General features: G+C 38.4%; 1 protein-coding gene and 2 long non-coding RNA genes across 3 annotated transcripts in view; 2 read left to right on the top strand and 1 right to left on the bottom strand.

Moving 5' to 3' along the window:
- rapgef3 (Rap guanine nucleotide exchange factor (GEF) 3) overlaps nucleotides 1-23,845 on the bottom strand; it is a 29,995-nt gene that overhangs the window by 5,514 nt on the left and 636 nt on the right. Inside the window, exons 2-17 of the mRNA XM_042491169.2 lie at nucleotides 16,237-16,281; nucleotides 9,008-9,114; nucleotides 8,800-8,921; nucleotides 6,578-6,755; nucleotides 6,273-6,357; nucleotides 5,680-5,740; nucleotides 5,215-5,291; nucleotides 4,945-5,091; nucleotides 4,231-4,337; nucleotides 2,677-2,765; nucleotides 2,475-2,553; nucleotides 1,250-1,400; nucleotides 1,045-1,127; nucleotides 922-952; nucleotides 701-776; nucleotides 30-167 (exon numbers count right to left, since the gene is read on the bottom strand). Of these exons, the coding sequence (XP_042347103.1) occupies nucleotides 30-167; nucleotides 701-776; nucleotides 922-952; nucleotides 1,045-1,127; nucleotides 1,250-1,400; nucleotides 2,475-2,553; nucleotides 2,677-2,765; nucleotides 4,231-4,337; nucleotides 4,945-5,091; nucleotides 5,215-5,291; nucleotides 5,680-5,740; nucleotides 6,273-6,357; nucleotides 6,578-6,755; nucleotides 8,800-8,921; nucleotides 9,008-9,114; nucleotides 16,237-16,281 (1,576 nt within the window). The remainder of the gene's footprint in view (nucleotides 1-29; nucleotides 168-700; nucleotides 777-921; nucleotides 953-1,044; nucleotides 1,128-1,249; nucleotides 1,401-2,474; nucleotides 2,554-2,676; nucleotides 2,766-4,230; nucleotides 4,338-4,944; nucleotides 5,092-5,214; nucleotides 5,292-5,679; nucleotides 5,741-6,272; nucleotides 6,358-6,577; nucleotides 6,756-8,799; nucleotides 8,922-9,007; nucleotides 9,115-16,236; nucleotides 16,282-23,845) is intronic.
- Nucleotides 163-8,810, top strand: LOC148188674 (uncharacterized). Its single transcript, XR_015777415.1, has 5 exons — nucleotides 163-430; nucleotides 1,083-1,166; nucleotides 2,470-2,586; nucleotides 5,633-5,756; nucleotides 8,627-8,810. It is a non-coding gene; the product is annotated as an uncharacterized LOC148188674 (long non-coding RNA).
- Nucleotides 16,230-23,845, top strand: part of LOC148188672 (uncharacterized) — a 99,375-nt gene continuing 91,759 nt past the window's right edge. The window contains exon 1 of the long non-coding RNA XR_015777416.1: nucleotides 16,230-18,499. This is a non-coding gene — a long non-coding RNA (uncharacterized LOC148188672). The remainder of the gene's footprint in view (nucleotides 18,500-23,845) is intronic.

The raw sequence follows: 23,845 nt of genomic DNA, 5'->3' as shown, positions 1-23,845 counted from the left end.
ACAAGATGTCATCAGTGTCTGAGTCGCACCTCCCACAGAGTTCATTTTGACCAGGATGTGATCTCCGCCGGGTTTGACTGTCGCTGACATCACATCCTGTACAGACGAGTTCACTGGGAGCATCAGAGTGAGAGGTTTGTTGTCTGGCCTGTAGATCTCATAGAGTACTGCAGCGAGACAGAAGGGACAGAAGCCAAGAAGTCAAGATTTACTGATAACTGATGAGTAATCATGTCACTCATGAACAACACCCACAGACACATGAGCTGATGTGAGGTGAGTTATTTATGTTGCAACATATTGTTGTGCAACGGAGTCGCCAGGAGAAAATTCTGACATTGTACGTTTTTGCACGGGGATGGTGGATGGAGTGACACCTAGCTGAGACGCCTGCCAAGCTGCAGTCCTGTTTAAGACCAACACACAACAGGTGAGTTGTTTTTTATTGAGTCATTGCTGTGTCTTCAGCAGCTTTTAGGCTCCAAATGTGGGTGTTTTTTAGTGACCTGTAGCTGTGTTTCTTGCTGGGTTGGTGTCATGAAAAGCACTTGTTTTATCACAGAGACATCACTGCGTTTCCTGAAGGGATAGTTTCACAAAAAGCTGTTGTTTTATTACAGATATCACTGCGTTTCCTGCAGGGATAGTGTCATGAAAGTGGTTCTAACTAATTAGATTTATTTAATTATTTGAGTCTTACCTTTATCTTGTGCTCTGATTGGTTGTAACCTCCCCACAGGCTCCTCACAGTGTGAAAACCAATCAAATTGCTGGTTCTGTCAAGAGCATCAGAGTGACTCAAGTCAGTGACATTAAACTGACAAATGACAGCAGCATGACATTCTGTTTTCTCATTAAAATGTATCTCTGACTTTAATATTCTGCATGCAGCTGTCATGTGCAAAAAGACAAGACGCTTACCCTGATCAGGGACTGATATCCATTCTCCATCCTGTGGAGCAATTAAAAGATGAAAATCAGTTTCAGATAGCATGCTACAATATTTACGATAGAAGAAATCAGAAAGAAAAAGCAGATATTTACACTTTTGTTCTCCTCCTTTCCCTAAATTGTTCTTTCAGGATGCTGGACAGACGATAATCTCCTGCCACCTCCTTCTTCAACCTCTGTTTGAGCCCAAACATGGAAATGAAAAATGAAAAAAGGTACATAGTTAATGATACTCATAATCAAAGGCTATATTCTTTAAAAGGTAATGGGAATACTCTAGTACATGAGAATAATTCACCTCCAGAGAATCCAAAGCGATGGGGTCTTCTTTCAGGAGAAGGCCATAAAGCGCCACCCACTGGCTAATCAGTTTCACTACCTTCTGCTTGGTGGTGAGAACGTATGAAGCCTTCTCCTGATCTGAGCCCTCAGAGAGCTCGGCCTGATAGGTGCAAAGACGGTTAAGGAGCATAAACTTTACAAACAAAAACTCTAAGAGAATTAGGAGACATTTCAGCTAAATATTATGGCAACTAAAGGCTGTGCTTGTTTAAAGGAATACTTCACCCATAAAATGTTTTCTGGGATTTGGGTTTCTGTTTTGTTTTTTAGTGTGTCATGTTATCCATTGAGGACTATTATCATTCTCCATTTTAAAAAAATTTTTTTTTTGGCTGTGTTCATGCATATGGCATTGGTAAGATTGTCTATTTTTGTTTAATCTTAGTATTTCCAGCTCAGCTCCTACAATAAGTCTAAAATAACCTGTGTAATTAAAACTGTTGTTCATTCTTTTAAAGGCAAAAAAACACACAATTGAAAGTCATTGAAGCTGAAATTTCTGATCCCACAGCCATCAAAACATAAAAACATGCACTGTATTATTTCTGGGTCTGATTCTGGGCTTTTGCCTTGGAATTTGTAATTTTTTACAATTTTTCCTTTTTTTAACACAAATATTTCATATGGTGAAAACACATGTTATTTCCACATGCAATGTTGCTGGCAATTAAAAAAACAAAGTCTACTTAGCATGTAGTATTTTTTCATTGAAACAACAACAGTATCATGACAAAAAACTGGCATTTTTAAGCATACAATTCTGAAAGTTAATGAATATTTGCTATTTATGATCAGGGCTGATATTAGTTAAAAAATAACTCAATGAAAGTATTAAATAATATTAATGCATAATATTTTTTTGTAGCCTGATCTTGAAAGCACACTTTGTGTGCAGAGCGATATGAGGGTGTGTAATATTAAAGCGGGCCCTAAGGGTTGCTTTTGTTTGACATCAACCCCTATTACCTAAATTCTTCAAGTTTTTCCAATTTTGAATTCTTTGTTCACAGAGGAGCCATGTGAGAAAAACAAATTCACAAATTTAGAGTAACACGGGGTGAATAAATAATATACAAATGGTCATTTTGTGGGTGAAGTATTCCTTTAAACAGCAGTAATCATAAGCAGCAGTGGCAGGACACTTTATCCTCATCATTATATTATTGCCCATCACAGGATATTGGTGCTGTAGTGCGAGACACAGCTGGCTGGAGGGCATGAAGACTTTGTGGGTGAGCAGGAAGTCGCTTACGCAGGGATCTGCAGGCAGACAAACATCACAACAACACACAAGTAAGGAACCAGCTGACCGAGTCTGATCATCCTGAATCACTCATTCATTTTACTGGTGAAGAAGGCAAGAAGATGCCTGCAGGCTCTCACCTATTGCATCATTTCCGTTAGAGTCCAACCTTACTGTTTCCAATAAGTGCTCCAGGATTTTCTCAGGTGTTCCTGACATAACGGTGTACCTGCACAAAGCACGACAGAAGAGAGATTGAATTTCCTAACATCGACATTTCCTTGTATTGTGCTACATGCATGCATTCTGGCTCTTTGAATGTTTTAATCAGTGTTTGATAATGTGGTATAATGATTTTTTTTTATTATTATTATTAATAATTAATAATTATTTTTATTATATTAGTGAGTCCTAATTTACATTCCTTTTTAGGATCGTAACATCTGTCCAGGGACTACAGATGAACTATAGAGGCTAGAGGTGCTGTACAGACACACAGTGATGATTTAGACTAATTGCTAACATCGTAAGTATAGATTTGCAGGGGCACCTCTCCCTCAATATTTAGAACACATGCATTTGTGCCCACCAATAAAAATAAAAATAAAAATAGAATAAAAAAAGAAGCAATAGTTACATCATGAGCAGAAATCTTGCTGAAACACATCTGAGCTATTTTAAAATGAAAATGAATTAATTAATCATTGGCAGGAATAGATGGCATATGCACATTTGGAGAGGTTACTTCACAAAAAAAAGACACAAAAGAAGAAGGAAGAGTGAATCATGCCTACATGTTCGCTGACTCAGCACGTGAATCTTTAAATGAGAAAAGTTGAGCTACAGGAGAAACATATTTGACTGCCTTACTGCATCATATTCGATTATATTTGAACTGTCACCAGACGCCTGAATTTAGTTTTTCTTCAGCAAAATGAAAACATTGATACCATTAACTGCTGCAAAAAAAATGCCGGCAATGTGTTGACACTGAAAATTTCCCAGCATCCCCAGGACACCGTTCTTAATGTGTACCCTCCAGTGTTGAAACGAAACCTACGCCCTTGGCTAACAAATTTGAGTATACTGCATATACTGTATTACTGGTTTGTTGAGTGATTACCCTCCGAAAAGAAGAACCAGAAAAAAGTATTTGACGTAATCATTGTTTGTTCTGCACTCCTGTATTTACAACACTTGGCAAGTTGACAAAAGCACATCATGAGTGAGCTGCGGTGTTAACTGAACCATAAAATGCATTGCTTTGAAGTCACATACCGTGTCTACATCATAAAGCTTTTATCGATACATTTGAGGGCTCCTTTCCTATCTGCATCAGGTCCAAAAATGTAACATTGCTAAGATGGTTGTGCGTAGGTGTGAAAGTAGGGGAGGTCAGCATTGTGTTGATTCACTTTTCTGTTTGCTGAAACACTTTAAGACTGATAACAAGTCATTCAACGAGGCAGGGTTGAAGTCCATTTCTTTACTGGCCGTCTGATAACAGCCGATTAATAAGACTTTAACCAAGTCTGACAAAAAGAACTGTATCCGTCACTGTTATGATGACCAGTTGTGTTACTGGTGTGATAGAGTGTCGGCCCACGCCCAGCAAAAGTGTCTTATTGATTGTAGACCAGCTTGTGAAGTGACTGATGTATAGTCTCAGAGGTGAGTGCGTCACAGATTCTCACTTGCAGTTGTTCCCTGCTCCGCCCTGCTCCGCCCAGTCTGTGCTCTTCTCCAACACCAGCACAGTTTTCCCATGCTCCTGCAGTCGCACCGTATTAGCCTCAACATCCTAAAAGACATTTAGAAATATAAACATGGATGACAGCCCAGTCAGATACATATTTCGTATATTTGTGGTGTACAGCGAGAATGACACTACATTTTTTATGTTTAAACATGGGCGGATAAGGTTATAGTAGTTGTGAGTGTCTTTGTAGGCATTTGAATCTCTTTTTAGTTGCTTTGTGTCTCTTTGTAGTAATTATGCCTCTTTTTGTGGTTGTTTTGCCTCTTTTCATAGTCACTGAGTCTTTGCGTGTCTTTGTAGTCCTTTTGTGTTTTTGCAGTAGTCTTGCCTCTTTTTTGTAGTAGTTGTGAGTCTCTGCGTCTCCTTGTAGTCATTTTTTAATCTTGTTGTAGCTGTTTCATATTCTAGTCATTTTGTGTCTCTGTGTGATCATTTTGCATCTTTTGTGGTCTTTTTGTGTCTCTTCATGGTTGTTTTCTGTTTTTTGGTGGTCAATTTTGAGTCTCTCTTGGGTCGTTATGGGTTAATTTGAGTGATATTATACCAGTGAAAGCCATGGGAGGGCCCTGGCTCTGTGGGCCCAATAATCCCGTCTGTTAATCATCCATAGATTCAGATATTTACAGTAATTAGTTACTCTCAGACACACCTTGAGGATGCGTATAAAGTCCTGTTTATCAACACGGAGGAAATGGCAGTTGTCTTCTCTCAGGATGATGGTGGCAGCACGAGGGGCGTCGTTCAGCAAAGCTAGCTGCCCAAAGTCCTCGCCTTCATGTAGTGTAGTGACCAGGCCCTGTATGCACACAGCACTTTCATCATTACATTTTACTAGCATCTAATCACAAGGCAACAATGCATTTCATCAGTGTCGGTTCTGAGAGTTATCATTATTTCAGCAACCAATTAATGGACTTACCTTCCCATGTGTGATCACATTTACAGAGCCTTTCCAGATGATGTACCAGGAAGTCCCTTTGTCCCCTTGACTGAACACTAAATCACAAAAAAACAAAGCAAAATAAAAAAAACACTGGTCATTTACATACGTTTTCTCTGTGTGAATAACCATCACTACTTTATCGAGATCCTGTTTACAGGGGGCTTTCTCATGTATGCAGAGGGGCAAAGTGAGAGATGAGAAGAGAAAAAAACACACAGGATGACCTGATTGTCTCCACTGAAGTAATGACTCCGTTGTGACATGAGGGTGTATGAATATCTTGTGCAGAAGAGGATGTTAAGAGAGCATTTGTGCACATCACAGCAGATGAGTGTGTTTAATTTGGTTTAACTGCGCTACGAAACTGTGTGTGTTTCTATGTGTTTGTATCAAGGCTCTTGAACACCGGAGCTCCAACGTCAGCAAAGCTGTCACACTCACAGACTGTTCCGGCTTTGGCATGTGATTCAAAGACCAGCACCGCTGCCAGCTCCTTACGCACCTACAAGCACAACAGGGTAAGAAATTAGACTGCACTGCATTTATAACCTCCCAAACGGTTCTTTGGTTAAAGCAGTTCATGAATTAGAGGAAAGTGGGTGCATACTTTGGTTGATTTCTGGTATTAAGTAAATACTATTGTCACAAATATAGTTTAAAAAAAATATGGGGTAAGTTGCTTTAAAGTCACTGTAAGCAAAATTCAGTACATTAATAAAGCAGCAAACCACTGTGGAGTAATGGCATCCTAGGCAGAGAATGAAGTCACGCTACCTCTGTGTGTGTGTTGTAATCTGAGCTTCTCTGTTTTTTGTTGTGGTAGCTGGTTTGGTTGTGCATGCATGTTAGTGCATGTGAGTCCCTGTGTGTTTCCCACTGGTTAGCTAATCGCTGCTCAGACTCTCTTACGGCAGTTACCTCTGACCTCTTTAACTGTCTTGCAAAATGTTCTTACATTGTTGACTTTTATGTTTGATTCTGTTTATGCAAGAAGAAGAATAGCCTTGAAAACATTAGCAGTAATAGTGACTGACAGAGGTGGATAGATGAGCCGCAGCCTTGACATGGAGCAGCTCCTCGTAGATGACCTCCAGGTCCTCAGCACTCCTCTGACTAGGGCTAAACACAGGGAAGAGACAACAGGTATAATCAACCAAAGATGCATATAAAAACTGATTAAAGATGCAAGCTTGGGGACAAAATCCATCTTTAGTGGTTCGTTTGAAAGAGGGTACAACCTTTATAGGAAAATCATATATGATTGCTATGAACTAGGTAATACCAACATATACAACAGGTTTTTATGCCTAAGAGTTATATAACAGTTCATCACACTGACCATTTGCGTAGGATCATAGTGAGCAGAGCATCAGGACCGAGCTGAGACAGCAGCGACAGACCCTCCTGCAGCTCGTCCTCCGAGTCCTTCTCATTTGTCGTGTAGTTCAGGCTGAACTCAGAGTCCTGGAAGCGGTAGAACTGTGTGTCCTTGTCATGGAAGTTCAACTCATGTTTCACTTGATTGAGGCAGAACAGAGAAAAACACTAATGAGACCCAAATGTAACCAAGACTGTAGACCTCTTACATAAACATAAGATTAAAGGGACAGTTCACCTCAAAATCAATATATATCCTTTTTTCTGCACAATTCTTCTGCAGTGATGCCAATATGTGGGTGCATTTTGGTAGAAAGAAAATAGTTCTTATATGAAATTGCACGAAACAAGGTCTGTGGATTATCTTGAGTAATTGGGCCATGATTTCTGGAAAGAGACATTGCTTTTTCATATGTTTTTTTTGGTGCTTTGACACCACAAGCCGAGTACCATCTAGTCCCATTATACTGGAGAGAAAGCAGACATCTCTACATAAGATTTCTCCAACCATCTGCATCTCACACCATAACAATCTAAACTGATAAATATCACTACAGGTAAGAGGAAAAATATGTACTTTTGATTTTGGGTTGAACTGTCCCTTTAACTAATAAAGGAAACAAAAAAAGGAAATGATTAAAAATGACCTTAAGGAAAATTAGTTGCCATGTAGTCACTTTGCTAAACTCCAGAATGACAAGATTAATGAAAATAAGATTCATTTATTCAGAGTGATCCTCTTCATTTGATTATGAAGCATTCATATCCTGATTGGAGTGGCCTCCTCCAAGAAGACAATGCCCCGTCCAAAGTACATAAGCGATTTGTGAACACTTGACTGATTGAGAACAGACTGTAAAACCAATGCCCTGGCAGACTCAGTCGCCAGATTTCAAGCTATTCAAGCACTTCTGGGAAATTTTCAAGTGCAGTCTGAGACATTATTATTAGAATACATTAAATGATCAGCAAAATATGATATGATTGCTTGTGGAAATATTCCACTCGCTCCCACAGTCCATGTAAAAGAGTGAGCTCGCCAAACACATGAGTTTTATGGTAATATGTCCTAAATTTTGGCTGTTGGCCAGAAGTTGGTAAGTAAACTCATCTAGTGGAATGCATACCAAGCAAAGTCCAGTTTTTAGAATTTAGATAGAAATTAGTGGCAAAAATTGTATATAAAATAAAAAGTATGTTTTATTTAATGTATAAATCCCCTTTAATGTACAATCCCCTAAAAAGTGTTTTTGGTACCTTAGAATGAGCTGTTTATATCTACTTGGGAGTGGGTCCTTGTATACCGAGGCTTCCATGTAGCGTCGCAATGTTTCTACAATAAACTTATTTTAGTGGAACACTTCATAAGATATCCTATGAAAATGCATACACAACAGTTAATATGATATCATACGAATTAGCCAACATATTCTCATCCCAAGTTGTCACATGTTGCCACTTTACAGTCCATCAAGTTGTCGCTTAACAGCGGACTTCCGCATCTATTTATTATGTTTTAGGTGTCCTACTGCGTCTGCTGTTTATGTTTCGAGATGGTGCTACCGTGATGTCAACAAATGCATGTATGTTTAGACAACACGAGCACGTGGCAACCGAGACAGGAATGTCAACAAGAGCACATGCTAGCATGTGTGGAGGAAAACATAAGAACCATTTGTGAGAACAGCCTACTACAGTAGCCCAGAATGGACAAGCAAAACACTGGCTCTAGATTTAGCATTTTTGTGTTTTCGTGTCAGTCACCACAGTTAGAAGTCCTTCTGCGACCAACAGCATCAGAAAAGCAAAGTAATTCGACTCCTGGTAAAACCTCCTGAATGTCTGGATCTTCAGACATCAGATATAAAAATTGAGCACACATTAGCAGGTGCTGGACTTAACAGCCTGTCTGCATACGTGCCAAACGGTGCTAAAGAAACACTGATTTGCTACTTGAAAATTGCTTTAGTGTTTTTACTGGTTTTAATCACCATGTCCGTTTGTTTTATAGGGAGGACACCTCTCCTGCTGAAAACCTTGTGAACAATGAACAGTGAAGGTAGTCGAAGTTTCAGCTGGTTGCAATCTGCGATCCTCACCACTAGATGCCACTAAATCTCCCTAAATCTTACACACTGGACCTTTAAGACACAATTCTGCAAAATTCAGCTCTTTAGATCTTACCATGAACAAGGATTCCTTCATCCACCAAGACCTGCCACATCCCAACTGCCTGGCTTCGTGATTGCAGGCATTCATTTTGTTTCATCAGCCAATCGACAAGCTCCTTACCAGAACAACACTGTCTGTGAGAGAAATTTAACGTGAATCTGTGTGACATTTGCAGAGATTTTTAACATGAGAGAAAAAACACCAGCAGTGTGTGGGTTACCTGTATGTTTTTAGGTGATACTTTCTATCTCGGACGAGTCCAGGGTTCCTCTCAATCATGACACTATACACTGATCTCGCTGCCTTTACCACACGATCTGAAAGAAACTTTAAAAACATGAAAAAAGAAAAAGATGTAGCACTAAGCATCTTTCTTTCGTGGAAAATGTGAGTTAATGTTAATGTGAGTTGTGTTCCCTTTTCTGGTGTGATGAAACAAGTGAGAAAGAGTGTACATAGAGAAGTAGGATATGAAACGCAGTCAGGGGGTCGTGTTTACTGAAACAGCCTGCTTGTGTGTTGGCAACAGAGAGGAGTTAGCAAAAGAAACAAATGTGCATGTGTGAGTGAAAGAGAGCGAGACGAGTTTCTTTGCATTTCCCCTCAGTGTGCAGATTGTGTGTTATGGTAAAGACGTCAACAGTGTGAGTGGAGATTTCTGTGGGTGTTGGAGTGTAATGTGGTGTGTGTGGGGGGGGCTTGCAGGGAGGGGAGAATGTGAGAATGTAAAAAAAATACTGTGTGAAAACTCACTCTCTGGGCGGCATGCAGCAACAACAAACTTTCCCTTTCTGACCACCCTCGGTGTATTTCCTTTGAACCCCCCGATACACATACACACAGCTCACACGGGTCTAAAACCAAAAAAAAAAAAAGAAAAAAGACTGCAGACAGGGGTGCAAAACCTGTCAGCCACTGATGCAGAAGCAAGGCTTATGTAACAAGAATGTGCTATTGTTTCTGGCTGTAATGCGGCGGTCCTATTTCGGGCCTTTTCACGCTTTACAGGACGATCTGCTTCAATTTCAGAAACAAACTGTATCAAACTACCACCATACAATATTTACTGTCTTAAAGCTCGAGGTGGTAAGTTCTTTTTAAATATCTTTTGTTATGCGAAATATATGTTATATATGTATGTATATTTGCTGAAACTCACTATATCCCGACAGTAGTCCATGAAACAGACAATGTTTGACGAAAAAATCATGTTCCTCTGCCTCCTCTTAATGCAAGAATCCCTTGCACTTGAGCGAAACAACAAATCAGTGCTGAACAGTCTCTAAAAACTGATTTCTGCTCAAGTGTCGGCTTTACGCAGAGCCTACGTTGAAGCCCACACATTAGGCCTATGCTGTTGTGAGTATACTTGTGCAGTAGTGTGCCTGTGTTGCTCAGTTACACCTCCAAAATGCTACTCGGTTGTGGGGTTTTTTGTGAAGTGTTGTAAAGTTTGATTGATTTGAAACACACCCCCAAAAAAACCCATTGAATATGTTTTTTTTGTGATTTTATGCAAGTCTCATGGGTGTGAATGCTTTTTCATGTTGTTGGAGTCCCTAACCGAAGGCAATTTTCTGTCACTATGTGATAGACAATCAAGTTTTTTGAATCTTGAATCTTATTAGCAACAAAATCAAATCGATTACACAAACCTGTATCCACTGTCGTATGGCAGATAGTGTTTAGCCGAGCTAAACCATCAAAGACCAGCAAGAAATTGGTCCAGACCATCTAAGACCATGTTTGACCGGCTAAAACCAACGAAAATCAGCTTTATTTATCTTTATGCAAATCCTATGACAGTAGACTTAACTGATTTATGCCCTTTGCTATTCATACTTCCTCCTTATGACACTGTTATTTCGTACTCAAGGACATTGACTTGGTTTCAATTTTACAGGAACATCAGTGGATAAACCAGCTAGAGTGACCATCCCAAGCTGGTGTGACCAGTTAAACCATCAAAAATTATGTGATCAATACCTTAAGATGGTCAAACAAGCTGGTCAACCAGTTTAACAATCTTAAGCTGTTCAAACTGTTTTTTTTTTCAGCAGAGATAGGTTTACCCGAAATAAATATTTATGTGTATTTCAGTACACTGAAATATTACTGTCATCTGAATTGAACTGTGGTCAATACAGTCTGACAGCAGTTCATGAGCAGTGATCGACATGATTTACAGCTGCGTTCGAGACTTCTCAGCTCAGATTGGCTTTTTTCTTTCTATTCTTGCAAATGCCGTTTGACGCACTGGGAGGAGGTACGGAAACTTTCATCAAACATGACAAAAGGTAATTTTTTTAAAAATTACAGCTGAAATGACTGACAGAAGTTAACATTTTCGTTGTGCTTCCTCCCTGTTAAACGCCCTCTCTCACATCTCCTGCACAAAGTCTTGTGATTCCACGAGTGACTCAGATGGTTGCCTGTTTGTTCTTAGGATTCTCCTCAAGCAACAGCTGTTTGCCCGGGGTGATGGTCTGAAGATGCACACAGAAAATCCAACAATGACCATTTCCTTTATCAGTGTTTTCTCTCTTTAAGTGGAGTAGCATAGTTATGAAGCAACTGTCAGAAACTAACTGCACCCTTTGCCTTCTGTGGTGTTCTGCAGTTCATTAAGGATATAAAAACTATTCTTTAGGACTGTATGCCGGACTGTTTCATGTTGTTATCCAAAGCTAATTAAGCGTCTTTTTTTATGGTTTGAGAATATATGACGCATACACATCTTTTTGATTAACAAGCTCAGTTGTCTGCTTTTTATGCACCATGGCAGTGATACTCAACTAAGGGTCAGCGGGCCAAATCTGACTCTCAATAGAGTGCCGGCCAACCATTTTCTAGTTCACAGTAAAAATAAAGTGATTCACACTGAGGTTTGTTTTTGCACTGTTAGTATGCATATGATGCAACAGTGCATAAAACAGGATCAAAATAGAACCTGCACACACCAACAGATTTCCTAACTAGGCCCTAAAATCCTAGAAGTCCCGAAATCCTAAAAACATCCTGAAACATGTTAAAATTCTAGAAATATCCTACAATCCTAAAAAATTCTTAAAATCCTAGAAATGTCCAAAAATATTTTAGAATGACCTAAATCCTAGAAATGTCCTAAAATATTTCAAAATGTCCTAAATCCTAGAAATGTCCTATAATATTTTAAAATGTCCTAAATCCTAGAAATGTCCTAAAATTCGAGAAATAAAATTTTAAAATGTATGGGGCTGCTGCGACTTGCCCCTGGCCTCCTCTCATTTTGCAAAAGTGGCCCCCAAGCAAAGCAAGTTGAGTATCCTTGCATTAGAGACGATAACCACTAAAAGTGGGAATTATTCGGGGCTTATAATGCCTATGTTTGGCGTTAGTGGGGCAGGCAGAGCATTTGGGGTGCACTGCTGCTCATGCCCATAAGCCGGTCTAGCTCCAACACAACCTTTTGCTCTTTGGGGGTGATGACATCTGTAACAGACTACTGTGGGTAACACTGCACAGTAGACACTTGAACCTATCAACCCCACATCAGCCTGTTCCCAGACCTGACATCAACAGAGTAAATGTGCCCTGAGGCGTCTGCTGTGCCCCTCTGGAGCTATGTTGTCTGGAGGTCACCAGTATTCCCAGGGGCCCATTTTCCCCTGGGACTCACATTCTCAGGCATGTCAACTCCAAAACGTATTTTCTAAATGAGGCAATTTTCCATTACCTAACCCAGTCCTTTTAAAAACAATATCAAAAGCCATATTTCACTGAGTGGGAGCCCAGCCCCCACCGCTCAACCTGACTGTCATGTAAACATGCAGAAACATTTTCTCAACTGTTTCACTCCAATGCTGGCGCTCTGCTGAGAGCTGTTGTTTATTGTCTGAATGTAGGCCACCCAATCACGTTATCTAAGAGCTATGACCCACAGGTAATTGTTCCAAGTGAGTTGAATTACAGAGCAAACACCTTTCCTGAGTATAATACACACTCTGCCGGTGTGCAGCAACCAACACTGATGTATAGGCCATCTGTATGGCATGTACAGGAAGTTGTAACCCATTTTATGACTCCATTGTGTTTTTGAGGTCATTTTAGAGTCAAGAGTCTACAATCAAAAAGTGCTTTAAGGCTTTTGGTGGTAAGTGTAGTAATCAACTTAGAATTAGTTTACACTTCAACTGTTAAATGATACTTATGATCCTAATAACACCTGTTTTTATTAGCAGGGCTGGCTACAGAACATTAGGCCTGGGTGTCTGAAGAATCACCCTTTTTTCCAATAAAATCACATACAAAAAAAATCTAATAGAAAAAAAAACACCAATATTTTTCAAAGAAAAAAATTGCGAAAATGTTTAAAAAAAAGTCAAAATAAATAATTAAATATTTTAATAGACAAAAAATTATTGCCAAAAATTCTTAAAGAAAAATGTTGTCTTATTTCGCCTCCCCTTAGCCAAAATAAAAAATGTCCCTCCCAAGTGCATAAAGAATGATTTGACATACCTTGCCCATTTTTACTGATAGTAGTTGTTAAGTATTTTGTTTCTACTTAGCAGTAATTAATAAAAACTATAATCTTTTTAACATCATAATTAATTAATATCATTCATAATTAAAGTTAAAAAAAAAGAAGAAGCCAGAGTGCATTAAAAAAAGCATTAAAATAGAGCTTGTTCATCAAAAAGGAGGAACTCCCCTCCCGGACCCCCTTGTAGAAACGCCCCTGCTCTTCAGCGTGTACTTACTATCACACAGAAGTAAACAGACATTGGTTTGAAGAAGACAGTGATTGTATTTATCACAACACAAGCGTGTTGTGATCTTAAACTTCAATCTGGCCCTGGCTGAAAGTGTTAGTCACAATATTTTGAAGTGCAGTGGTTGGGTTTCATGCATTTGTCCCGTGGGGTGGGATGATGATGAGAACAGTTATCCACTGTCTCCTCTGTAGGCGAGACATTTCTTTGTTTCCTACTCTCTCAGTGACCTCAGTGGGCTGTGTTGTTCGAGAAGAAGCTACAGATGAATACAGTGAGAGATGACAAGCAGTGTTATGCAGCACTGTGGACTATAGATACCTGACTTTTGCCTCCTCTCTACGTGAGAAAAGTACACGACCACACTTCAGAACATTTCCATGCTGCAATACATGACAGATATGGGTTTTCCCAGGCCTTTGATTAGGTCACTGGGCATTAGTTTTCATGTCTTTTACGTTGGAGCTGTTGTTTATGTGAACTTACACCTCTGACCTATGCTAGATGTGTATGGGAAAGTTGCCGAAAAGAACACAAACATTATATAACTGTGCACATCTAATCTTTAAAGTCCTGTACCTGCAGAACAGAATCACCTCAGCTAAAGGAAAGTGAGAAGTTTTGCTGACAAAAGTAGGACTAGAACATGTCAAACTCATGCTGCACAAAAAAAATGTATTTCTAAAGGGGAACAAAGATCAGTAGCTATTAAGCTTGTGAGCAAATACAGTGATCATCTTTAAAGAGGAAAAATACATCTATTGCATTGAAAAATGGGGGCACAATGAAACATAGGTTATTAAAAACGATCCGTCTATGAGAATGTATGATGCTCATTAGATACTTTTTGAATCTGGAGCCAACACTTGCTAAGCCACCAAACAAAGCTCTGAGAGGTCGGGAGGTTAGCAACACCTGCCTCCTGCAGACACGATTACTCTATTCTGTCTAACTTCTCTCTCAAGAACAACAGCTGCCAAATGATTGATCTTTTAAATTGCAATCAGTAACACAAGTTGTATAGTTAATCACAATTAATCGCATTTTTAAATCATGTTTTCAAGTCAGTTGTTTTGAATTACTCAGCAGTTTTGAAATCCATCTTGACAAGGTAAAACAGTTACCAGATTGTCTGGATTAGGAATCAAATGACAGCAAAAAACTGCATGGGAGGAGCATAAAGCAGGCATGTCTGTAAATGGGAGACTCATGGGTACCCACAGAACCCATTTTCAGTCAGATATTTTGAGGTCAGAGGTCAAAAGACCCCCGTGAAATGGCTATGCTGGTTTTCCATTGCTAAACTTCACATAAGCACTGATGGAGTGGCGCTATTTACAAGTGAGAACAGGCTGAAATATCAACTGTAAACAGGGGCTGTTCATCTGTCTGATTCAATTTCCATGTCAAACCCTGTCATGCTTCCTTTAAAAGTTCTGCTCTCGGCTCTTGAAGACACTGAGATAAGGCAGAGTGAGGGCCCGGGGCTGGGTGAAGCAGGGCTCTGGAGGGTGGGGAGGGTCAATTAACTCTGAGTCCTGGAGTGCCCTTTAGACTCCTTGTGACTGCATGCCCTGCTAGGAATGTATTTTTTAAGACTCGCTTGAGTAGTAATGCAGGATATTATAACAACAAAAGAACAAGTTCAGCAGTTTAAGAGGATGCACGCTCTGCAACTCTGCATGATAGCAGAGATCAGGAGGGCCACCAGGACAGAGACACATCCAGGCTGGTGATAGTTTAAAGGCTCACATTCAAGGGTTGTGCCAACCAGTGTGAAACACGGTGGTCAGCTAATTTACAGAGTGACAGACAGAGAGGTCAAGAAGCCTGGTATGCTAACAAACATGATTATGAAACTGTTGCGGAGGTCCTGAAGAAGATAATACAACGGGTATCACATGCCTTACCATAAGATGCTAGATTATAATTAATGCTGATGACCAAAGCTCAATGACAGTCCAGTTTCTAACAGTCAAATATATTAAGAATTCATATTTTCATTGGTGTAGACAATCCATACTTGCTTAACCCCTTTTAAAATCTTAGCAAATTAGTTAGATTTTTTTTTTCAAAAACATGGGGAGAAGGCATTGAGCAACTTAACAACACAAGTACAGGAAGTTACACGAAAATTACCTAAAAAAGACATAAAAAAAACAAAACAAAAATGACCAGAAAAAAGTGTAGAGAATCAAATATATATATATATATTTCTATGTAACATAATTTTAGATATAATAATAAAAGTAACAACAACAACAATAATAGTTTTAATAATAATAATAATAATAACAGTTTTCTAGACATTTTTACCTAGTTTTGATTTTCTAATAATTCTCTCACCCTTTTTTATTATTAATTTTGATTTTATTCTCTTCGTCACCTTTTACTAATTTCTTGCAATTTGTGGGACATTTCTTGCCAGGTTGGCCATTGCCTTTTTCCACATGTTTTTATAAGAAATGAAATCAGTTTGCTCGGGTTTCACAAGGTTAAATAGCTTGGGAGAGGCATCTGAATGCAGAAAAACTGATGTCGACCCAGGTTTTAAAGGGTTAAATGCAAAAAACTTGCTGAAATAATGCTTCTCTTCTGACGTGTCTCCTTTTTATGTTCAGCAGTTGAGAACATTGGATTACTCTCTGCTGCAGGGAGATGATGCAACATCACTCACCGTCTCCGGCATACTCACCTGCTTCATGGTGTCCTTTGAATTTAGGGCCTCTGGCAGCGGAGTCTAAGAGAAACAGGAAGAGAGACGTTATCACCACTGAGCCATTTCTGCACATCCAAAGCCTCTGAAATAAAGCAGATAACTTGCTTTGGAACGGCATTCCACAGGAACTAGCTGGACGGGTCGCTGATGATAATCTGGCTGCGTTTGCACCAAATGAACAGATATAACCAAGCTGGACCATCCAGATAGAAAGAATAATTATTTACTTTTCATTGGGATGAAGGTCAACACAAATACATTATCGCAACCTGTTCTGTGTTACCATTGTCTGCAGAGTGGTGTGGGTGGGTGTCAAGTGTGTGTGATGAAGTGGGAGGAAAGAGTACGTAGACATCAGCAGGGGGAAAGCACACAGCCTGTTGCCACGCGTTTTGTTAAGTGAAAATGTTGCCTTCATCGACTACCCTCTCATATGACAGGGTTTATGGAAATCCCTGATATATAAGATTAAATGCACTGCAGCGTTTGCAACATATACAAGTCATATACAATAAAGCCCTAAATTAACCCCGCTGTTATGTAGGCTTTGCATATTCATAGAGGTGATGGGTCATATGTGGCAACATGTTGGTAGCAGAAAAAGAGGTTATACAGTTATACAGAGTAACTTAGAAATGTACATGCTTCTGGATTAATACATTACATGAACATTAATGGTTGCTACTGTTATCCCTCATTATTAGCCAATACACTTTATTTAAAAAAACAAACTGAAATTATAATATATATTAGGGTGCACACACTCAAATATGCTCGGCCTCCTGCACCCAATATATTGATAAAAAAATATAAGGAAAAAAATTGCCATTTTACAAAAGGCAACCATGCACTGCAGTCTGAAATAATTATTAACAAGTGTAATCATAATCATAGATAAATGTCACAAATTGGCATTATTATTAGTACCAGTTCTAGTATTACGATGTACTTGAGGTTTGTCTAACTGGTGTTGCTGTACACTCAATGTCACTTTTGCTTATGTCATCACTTTTAAATGTATTAGCAAATGTAAAACTAGAATGTTATATGAGTGTTATGAAGACTATAGCACTTTTGAATGTTAAAGTTTTTGAATGCCATAAAAATGTCATAAAAAGTCATAGTATGGTATGTCCTTAGAAATCTCATAGCATAATATGTCATAAAATGTCATTAAAAAAGTCATAGTATGTCATAAAAATGGCTTAAATATGTCATAAAAAGTCATGAAAAGGGCATATTGTGTGCGCTTTTCCTTTGTGGCCCTCAATCATATACTGATTCCCTATGGCACTGAATTATGTAAACTTTCAGAACACCTGATCTAAGTTTTTTTGTTTGTTTTAAAATGTTCTAAAACTTTCAGTTTAACTGCTAAGTTTGAAAAAAATCTCCTGAGGCTAACCAACCCCAAAACTAACATTTGCTTATTTTTCCATTTTTTTTATTTTGACATAAAAATCAAACCCCCAATCTAACCCCCTTCTTTTTCTGAGAGGAAAATTCAAAGACCAAAAAGAACTATAACTCTTGATACATTAGAAAATAACAATTTACTGATTTCTATTTATATGTGCCTGCCCATGTAAAGGTTATTACTTGGCAATTTACAACTTTATTTTTAACTTTTTAATTGTCTTTTAATCGTGCTTGTCTCAGGTCTGACGCCATAAGGTGTGTTGACTCTGGGAAAACAGCATTGCGCATGCCCAAAGCGGATGGCACAAATTTAATGCCAGGTGCTGCTGATCGCTCGGTGACCCTCTGCGATTTTACTGGCTGTTTGCCAAGTTTTCTTCATTGACTTTGACTTTTTCACAAGTTTATATTTCTTTTAGAGACGTTACTAGTTAACCATGGTCACTGTTAACGATGCGGGTTATTTTCTACAGCCCAAATTGTAGAAAAAACTTTAATTATTAATCATGTCGGTGCCCACCAGCCGCCGAACACCAAACCTCTGCTAAAAATAGTCCGATTTAAGCTGTAGTGGTTCTCAGTGGAAAACGACGAAATGTTAGCTTGTAAGAGAAAACACCTTTTTTTTGCTTCCCATGTGTGTTTTTCTTCGGTGGGGATGATACCTGCTCAAGAACAAACTTTGCGGATGTCAGGCATTTTTCTGAGAGGATTTCCAAACATGAAAGCAGCAGGAAAACGAGGGAAAAGTGGCCAACATCGCTCCAAAAACGATCGCATATGAAAAGACTGAGCAATGAAACGGCAAACAGCAGAAGAGGTGAGTGTTCACAGCAGTTATCACCTGTGTGATTAATGTGAAATAGTGCATGACAAAGCATGTTTGTGGGTTTATATCTGTGCAGAGTAGTTGTGTGTGTAGGCCTATTTCCTCTGTGAGGCTTGGTTATATTTTATAATCCCAATTCAAAGAAGTGTGAAGGATTTTTCAATGCAATCTTAAATGTTTCTCTCCAGGTCTGGGAACTTGTGCACTTAGGGACTGTTTGTTATTTAGTAGAGGGAGGGAGGTGGTGGTGCAAAATGGGGAAGGTATGTCAAATAATTGTTAAACATTGGGGAGGGACTTATTGGGTTTTTTGGCTTAGGGGATGGACAAAAAACTTGTATTGTTGTTGTATTTTAAAAAAAAGGTTGCCTTTTAAAGGCCAAGACCTGCTGGCAGGCTTGAATTGCATGCTTAAAAAATCTGTAAATTATACCATTGAACACAGAAAGAAATTGTAAAAACAAATTATTGTTGGATTTTCACATTTCCGATAGTTGAAAATATCATGTGTGATGACTACTTTAATCAGGAAACATAACCAAATCTAAGCTGATGATATTTAATAAACATTACCTCATTCCACAGGTTTTATTCAAATTTTCACCCAAAAAAGAAAAAAATCTTGCACCATAGAAATAGTGGGAGGATATTTGCATCTTTTCGCTCGGGGAGGCTCATTGATAAACATTATTAGCTCCAGGGAGGGTAAAAAAAGAAAAAGTCACACGCCATTCCCACTGATAAACAACAAGCAGTCCCTTAGTGACATATCTTCAACCCTCACAACAACGAAACAAACTCACAGGCACCAAATGTCTCTTTTGTTTTATCACTGGGTTGCTAGGACAAATATTTACTTTATGGGATGTGAACCTGCACATAACACATGACTTTCTGTTGATGTGCAAAATGTAGAAAATGCAAAGTAATCAAACGAGACAGCCAGCATTAACACACACGCACACAGACACACAGACACACAGACACACACACACACACACACACACAGTAGCTGTCAGTCAGTATTGATCAGGAAGCTTCTGAACCTCACATCACTGATATGCATCTGTTAATCTCCAGTCTTTCTGCAGACAGACTCTGTGGCGTGCTTTGTGTGGCGTGCTTTGTGTCACATGATCGCTGTCTGAATGGCACTCTGCCAGTTGTTTTGACTTGCTCATAAAAAAAGAAACTTATTACGCTTATTACACCGACTGCTGTTACTGTGAAAAAACACGATCAATATCTCACTAACAGTAATTGGTTCTCATTAAAGTATATGACTCAATATGACTCTATAAAACCGTTTATAGGATAGTTTTATTAAATGTGGCCCAACCAAAATGTCACATGTGCCCCTTGAGTAGACAAAAAGAATGTGGAAAAACCAGCGTCCCTCCAGGACTGTGGACAAGCAGACACAATTAGGAACCTGTATGAATGTGAGGTATTTTGTCCTGCTTTGTCTCCATGTCTCAGCACTGGTACGGCAGTGCAATAAGGACAGGGAGACAATGGCCTGGCAGCTCTTAATAATGACAGCAAATAGAGTTGCGTCCTTGTTAGAGGTATTCGCCGGCATTAGCTCAGAGAAGGAATTAGCAAATGCCTCAATGCCGCTTAAACTGTGCTCATTGCTGATGCCTGAATAAACAGAAACAAGACTGTAGCTTCTGTTCCAACACTGGAGAGGGGGACTCATATGAAATGGGGGTTTGGGGACACCCACAAGGAAATTTGGAGCATCCAGTGCAGCATTTACTCCATTCTGGTGAATTTTTGTGCTACTTTTTTTGTGTTTTCTGCATCACTTTTTGGTGTAAATGTCTTTCATTTTGACAAAATGAAAGTCCCCCTGCTACTTTCATGTTTCTGTTGTGGAAGACAAATGTACATGACCTAAATATGGAGGGGAATGTGTCCCCTGTGCCCCCCTTGAAACCTAAACCTTTATAGATACAGTAGATACATGTGCCTTATTCATTACCTTGAAGAATAAAGATATTTGATACAATTTTTGATGCCCTGGCGGAAATTGAGCAACTGAGGGCATCAAATTTTAGATTTTTATGACAGGAAAAGATAAATGTATAAGGCTATAAAATGATAACAGTGACTTTTCTTATCTTGGTTAGTAGCAGAGAATAAGAGAGACCAAGAAAGCAAAGCTGGTAAAGGAGTAATAATACTGCAGAACATTAATTTTGAAGCCATTTGGGGTGCAGTCACCAGAGGCTCAATGATACAATATCATCGCAACAAATAAGCCATGATACAATATTATGGCGATTTTCTATGATATTACAATGTATTACCATTTTTCAACTTAAATTATGTCCCCAAAAGGAAACTGTTGACATCTGTATTATTTTGTTAGATGAAGTTTTTAGTCTGTTCATCTCACTTGAGTCATTTTTATTGCAGCAAAATCTCGTAGACTGAAAAAAACACAATTGATCATGTTAGAAGGCTACCAAAAATTAAATTTGTATTTGTGACATTGATAATTTAGAACGATATGTTATTGCCACACAAAAATATCGCGATATTTCCCCTAATCGTTGAATCTGTGTATATAGGGTAGCAATGGTATGAGATTTTCAGGGTGCAATAACAATCTAAAATATCACTGTTTCACGGTATTACGGTAGAATTATTATTATGATAAATTATGATGACAGCTACATGAACGGAAACATGTTTTTTGAGTGTGTGTGGGGGGGCAAACTTTTTCCTAATAATAATAATAATTAAATAATAATAATAATTGAAACTTGGGAAAAAAACTAAAATAAAAGTGAGATTCCCTGTTTAGATGCATTTCTTTTCAATACAGTAGATGAGTATATGTACATGGTATGATAGCCGTCAATTTTCATACCGCAGTTTTTGTTGAAACCAGTACAGCTGCAACCTTAGTATCGACAAATTCTGCAGCTTGATTAATATGAAGACTAAGCCTAAGAGCATTTATCCATTTTATGTTTAGTGTTTTTTCAGTATGCCGTCTACTTGAACTTTACTCTTTTGTGTAATTTTTATTATTGGCTTGCAGGAGGACATCTCTGTGGACGTGCTATTGTGTAATTTATCATGTAGATAACCTGAGTAAACACAAACTCAACAAGTTTAACCACTCAACACTGAGCGATTATCAAGCTCTGGTTTCTAACCGGCATGCCAGATCCAAAACATAATTGTCGGTTACTGTAATAACATGTCATGTAATTGTATAGTGCAACCGTACTTTGACATTTGCGCTGCTTTTGTGACACTGAAATTTGGCTGGTAACCACAGGAAGCTGAGAAAGCAGTTTGCAGAGATTTACAGTCATCTTTGACCCATTGATGCTTAAAAGTCAAGTAAATTTAGAGCCTCACTGTTCTGTGACTTCCTGTGACCTGGAGACAGAAACCTCCCCTCTGTGCATTCTTCTACAACCTATTCTGTAAACTGAGCAGGGACGTGGTGGTGAAGGTGAACAATAAACAATACACTATTAATAACCTGAGTTTAATAAAAAAAGACTCCACACCCAAACTGCTAAAACAATAGAAAGATCTGCCTTGAAAGCATTCTTGAAATATCTGTAAGATGCTGTTTTAGGCGACTTAAACTGTGTCATAGTGAGAGGAGATGAGGTTGAACAAAACCCCATTTTCACCTCTTTCTCCACCTCTCCTACAACTCAGACGTTCTGAGTTTTTACACAAATGCATTAGATGCAATTTTCTTGTATGCCAGAGGGAGGGCTGTCACTTTAACAAGAGGAAGGGCTTTTAAGGCTATTAAGCCACTCTGTGTCAGACATTTACTAGAAGCAAATTTGCACTATAAATCATTATTATACCAGCTTTTCAGGAGCTTCTCCAGCAGTGACTAATGCAAGACATTTACAGAAAGCAAGTGACATTTTTGAGTGCTTATTTAGTGATAAAGTCTCAGATTTGAAACATTATTATGTCAAAATGACCAAAGGCTGTCATTAATTTAAAAAGGCACTAGATAATATAAGGCAGTGGTGGTAGTAAAGTACGTAAAGATGATGATAACCAAAATAATAATGGCACATCATCATCACCCTCATCTCCCAGTCAGTGGTAACATTCAGCCACGAATGTTATTCGGGCAGCGAAATTTGCATCATTGCGCGCATGCGCATGAGAGACACAGAGCGCAACGGTAACCCTGTGAAGCTCGACAAAAAATGCGTGTGATGGTCTTAGTAACACAACAGCCTGTCAAAATAAATGCAGGTCTTTAAACTCTCTCTCTCCCTCTTTGTATATGTTTTAATTGAAAAGTAGCAATACTAGGTACTCTGAGAAAAGTAAGAGTTAAAGTAAAGTAAAGTATTAGCATAAAAGTATTATTATAAAAAGGATGCACTATATATATATATATTTTTTTTTGCTAGTATCTGATATGCTGATATTTAACAACTCATTCGGCTGATGACGAGCTCATTTTAGTGATCATAAAGTCTCTTTTGTTGTGGAATTAACATCACATTATGCATACGCTGATCGTGACGATAGATGGCGGTAGGAAATACAGTGCTTTTCAATGTACGTTATATTCATTCATTATGCAAAATAAGAAAAAAACTTAAACTGAAAGGTTCATGTTTTGTACATATTGACTTTGTTAATCAAAAAAAAAAATCTGATAATTAATTCTAAAGTCAATATCTGCTGATACCAATAATGCACTGAAATTATCATTTGTTCCAAAAACCCCCACAAAACTTTAAGTAGTAAAAGTGCTCACTATGTAGAATGGCCCAGTTCTACTTTAGTAGTAGGAAGTAGCACAAAATGTAAACACTAAAGTAAAGTACAAGTATCCCAAAACTGTACTCAAGTAAAGTACTTGAACAAATGTACTTAGTTACATTCCACAACATGAATACATCTTATTATTTTTCCAGCTGGAATGAATATTCCACTTAATTCTAATTACTAAGAATTACTAATATTTTTAACAGCACCATTTATATGCCTCATTAATCTGGAGGGTTAAAAAAAGTTTAAAAGGTAAAAAACCATGCCAGTGTGCATTTCTTACTTACATACTAGTTTTATACATTACACGGTAGCTTCAGGAACATAGCTTTACATTTTTTACACCCTCAGCACATTATAAATATTTTTAATTTTAAATATTTACATACTAGTGCTAATTGTTTTTTGTTATTACTGCATTTCTTTTTCATATTTAAGCATATTTTGTGCTGGTGCTCATCTCTCTATCATTTTGTCTGCTTGGAATCACAGTGGCTGTAATTAACCACAATGTCCCCCCAGGGATCAATGAAGTGTTTCTAATTCTGATTG

This window comes from Plectropomus leopardus, chromosome 9, assembly GCF_026936395.1.
Source record: "Plectropomus leopardus strain MGB_pleo_1.0 chromosome 9, ASM2693639v1, whole genome shotgun sequence".
Classification (NCBI taxonomy): domain Eukaryota; kingdom Metazoa; phylum Chordata; class Actinopteri; order Perciformes; family Serranidae; genus Plectropomus; species Plectropomus leopardus.
Note: the sequence above shows the minus strand (reverse complement) of the source record. Positions and strands in the feature narration are given on the sequence as shown.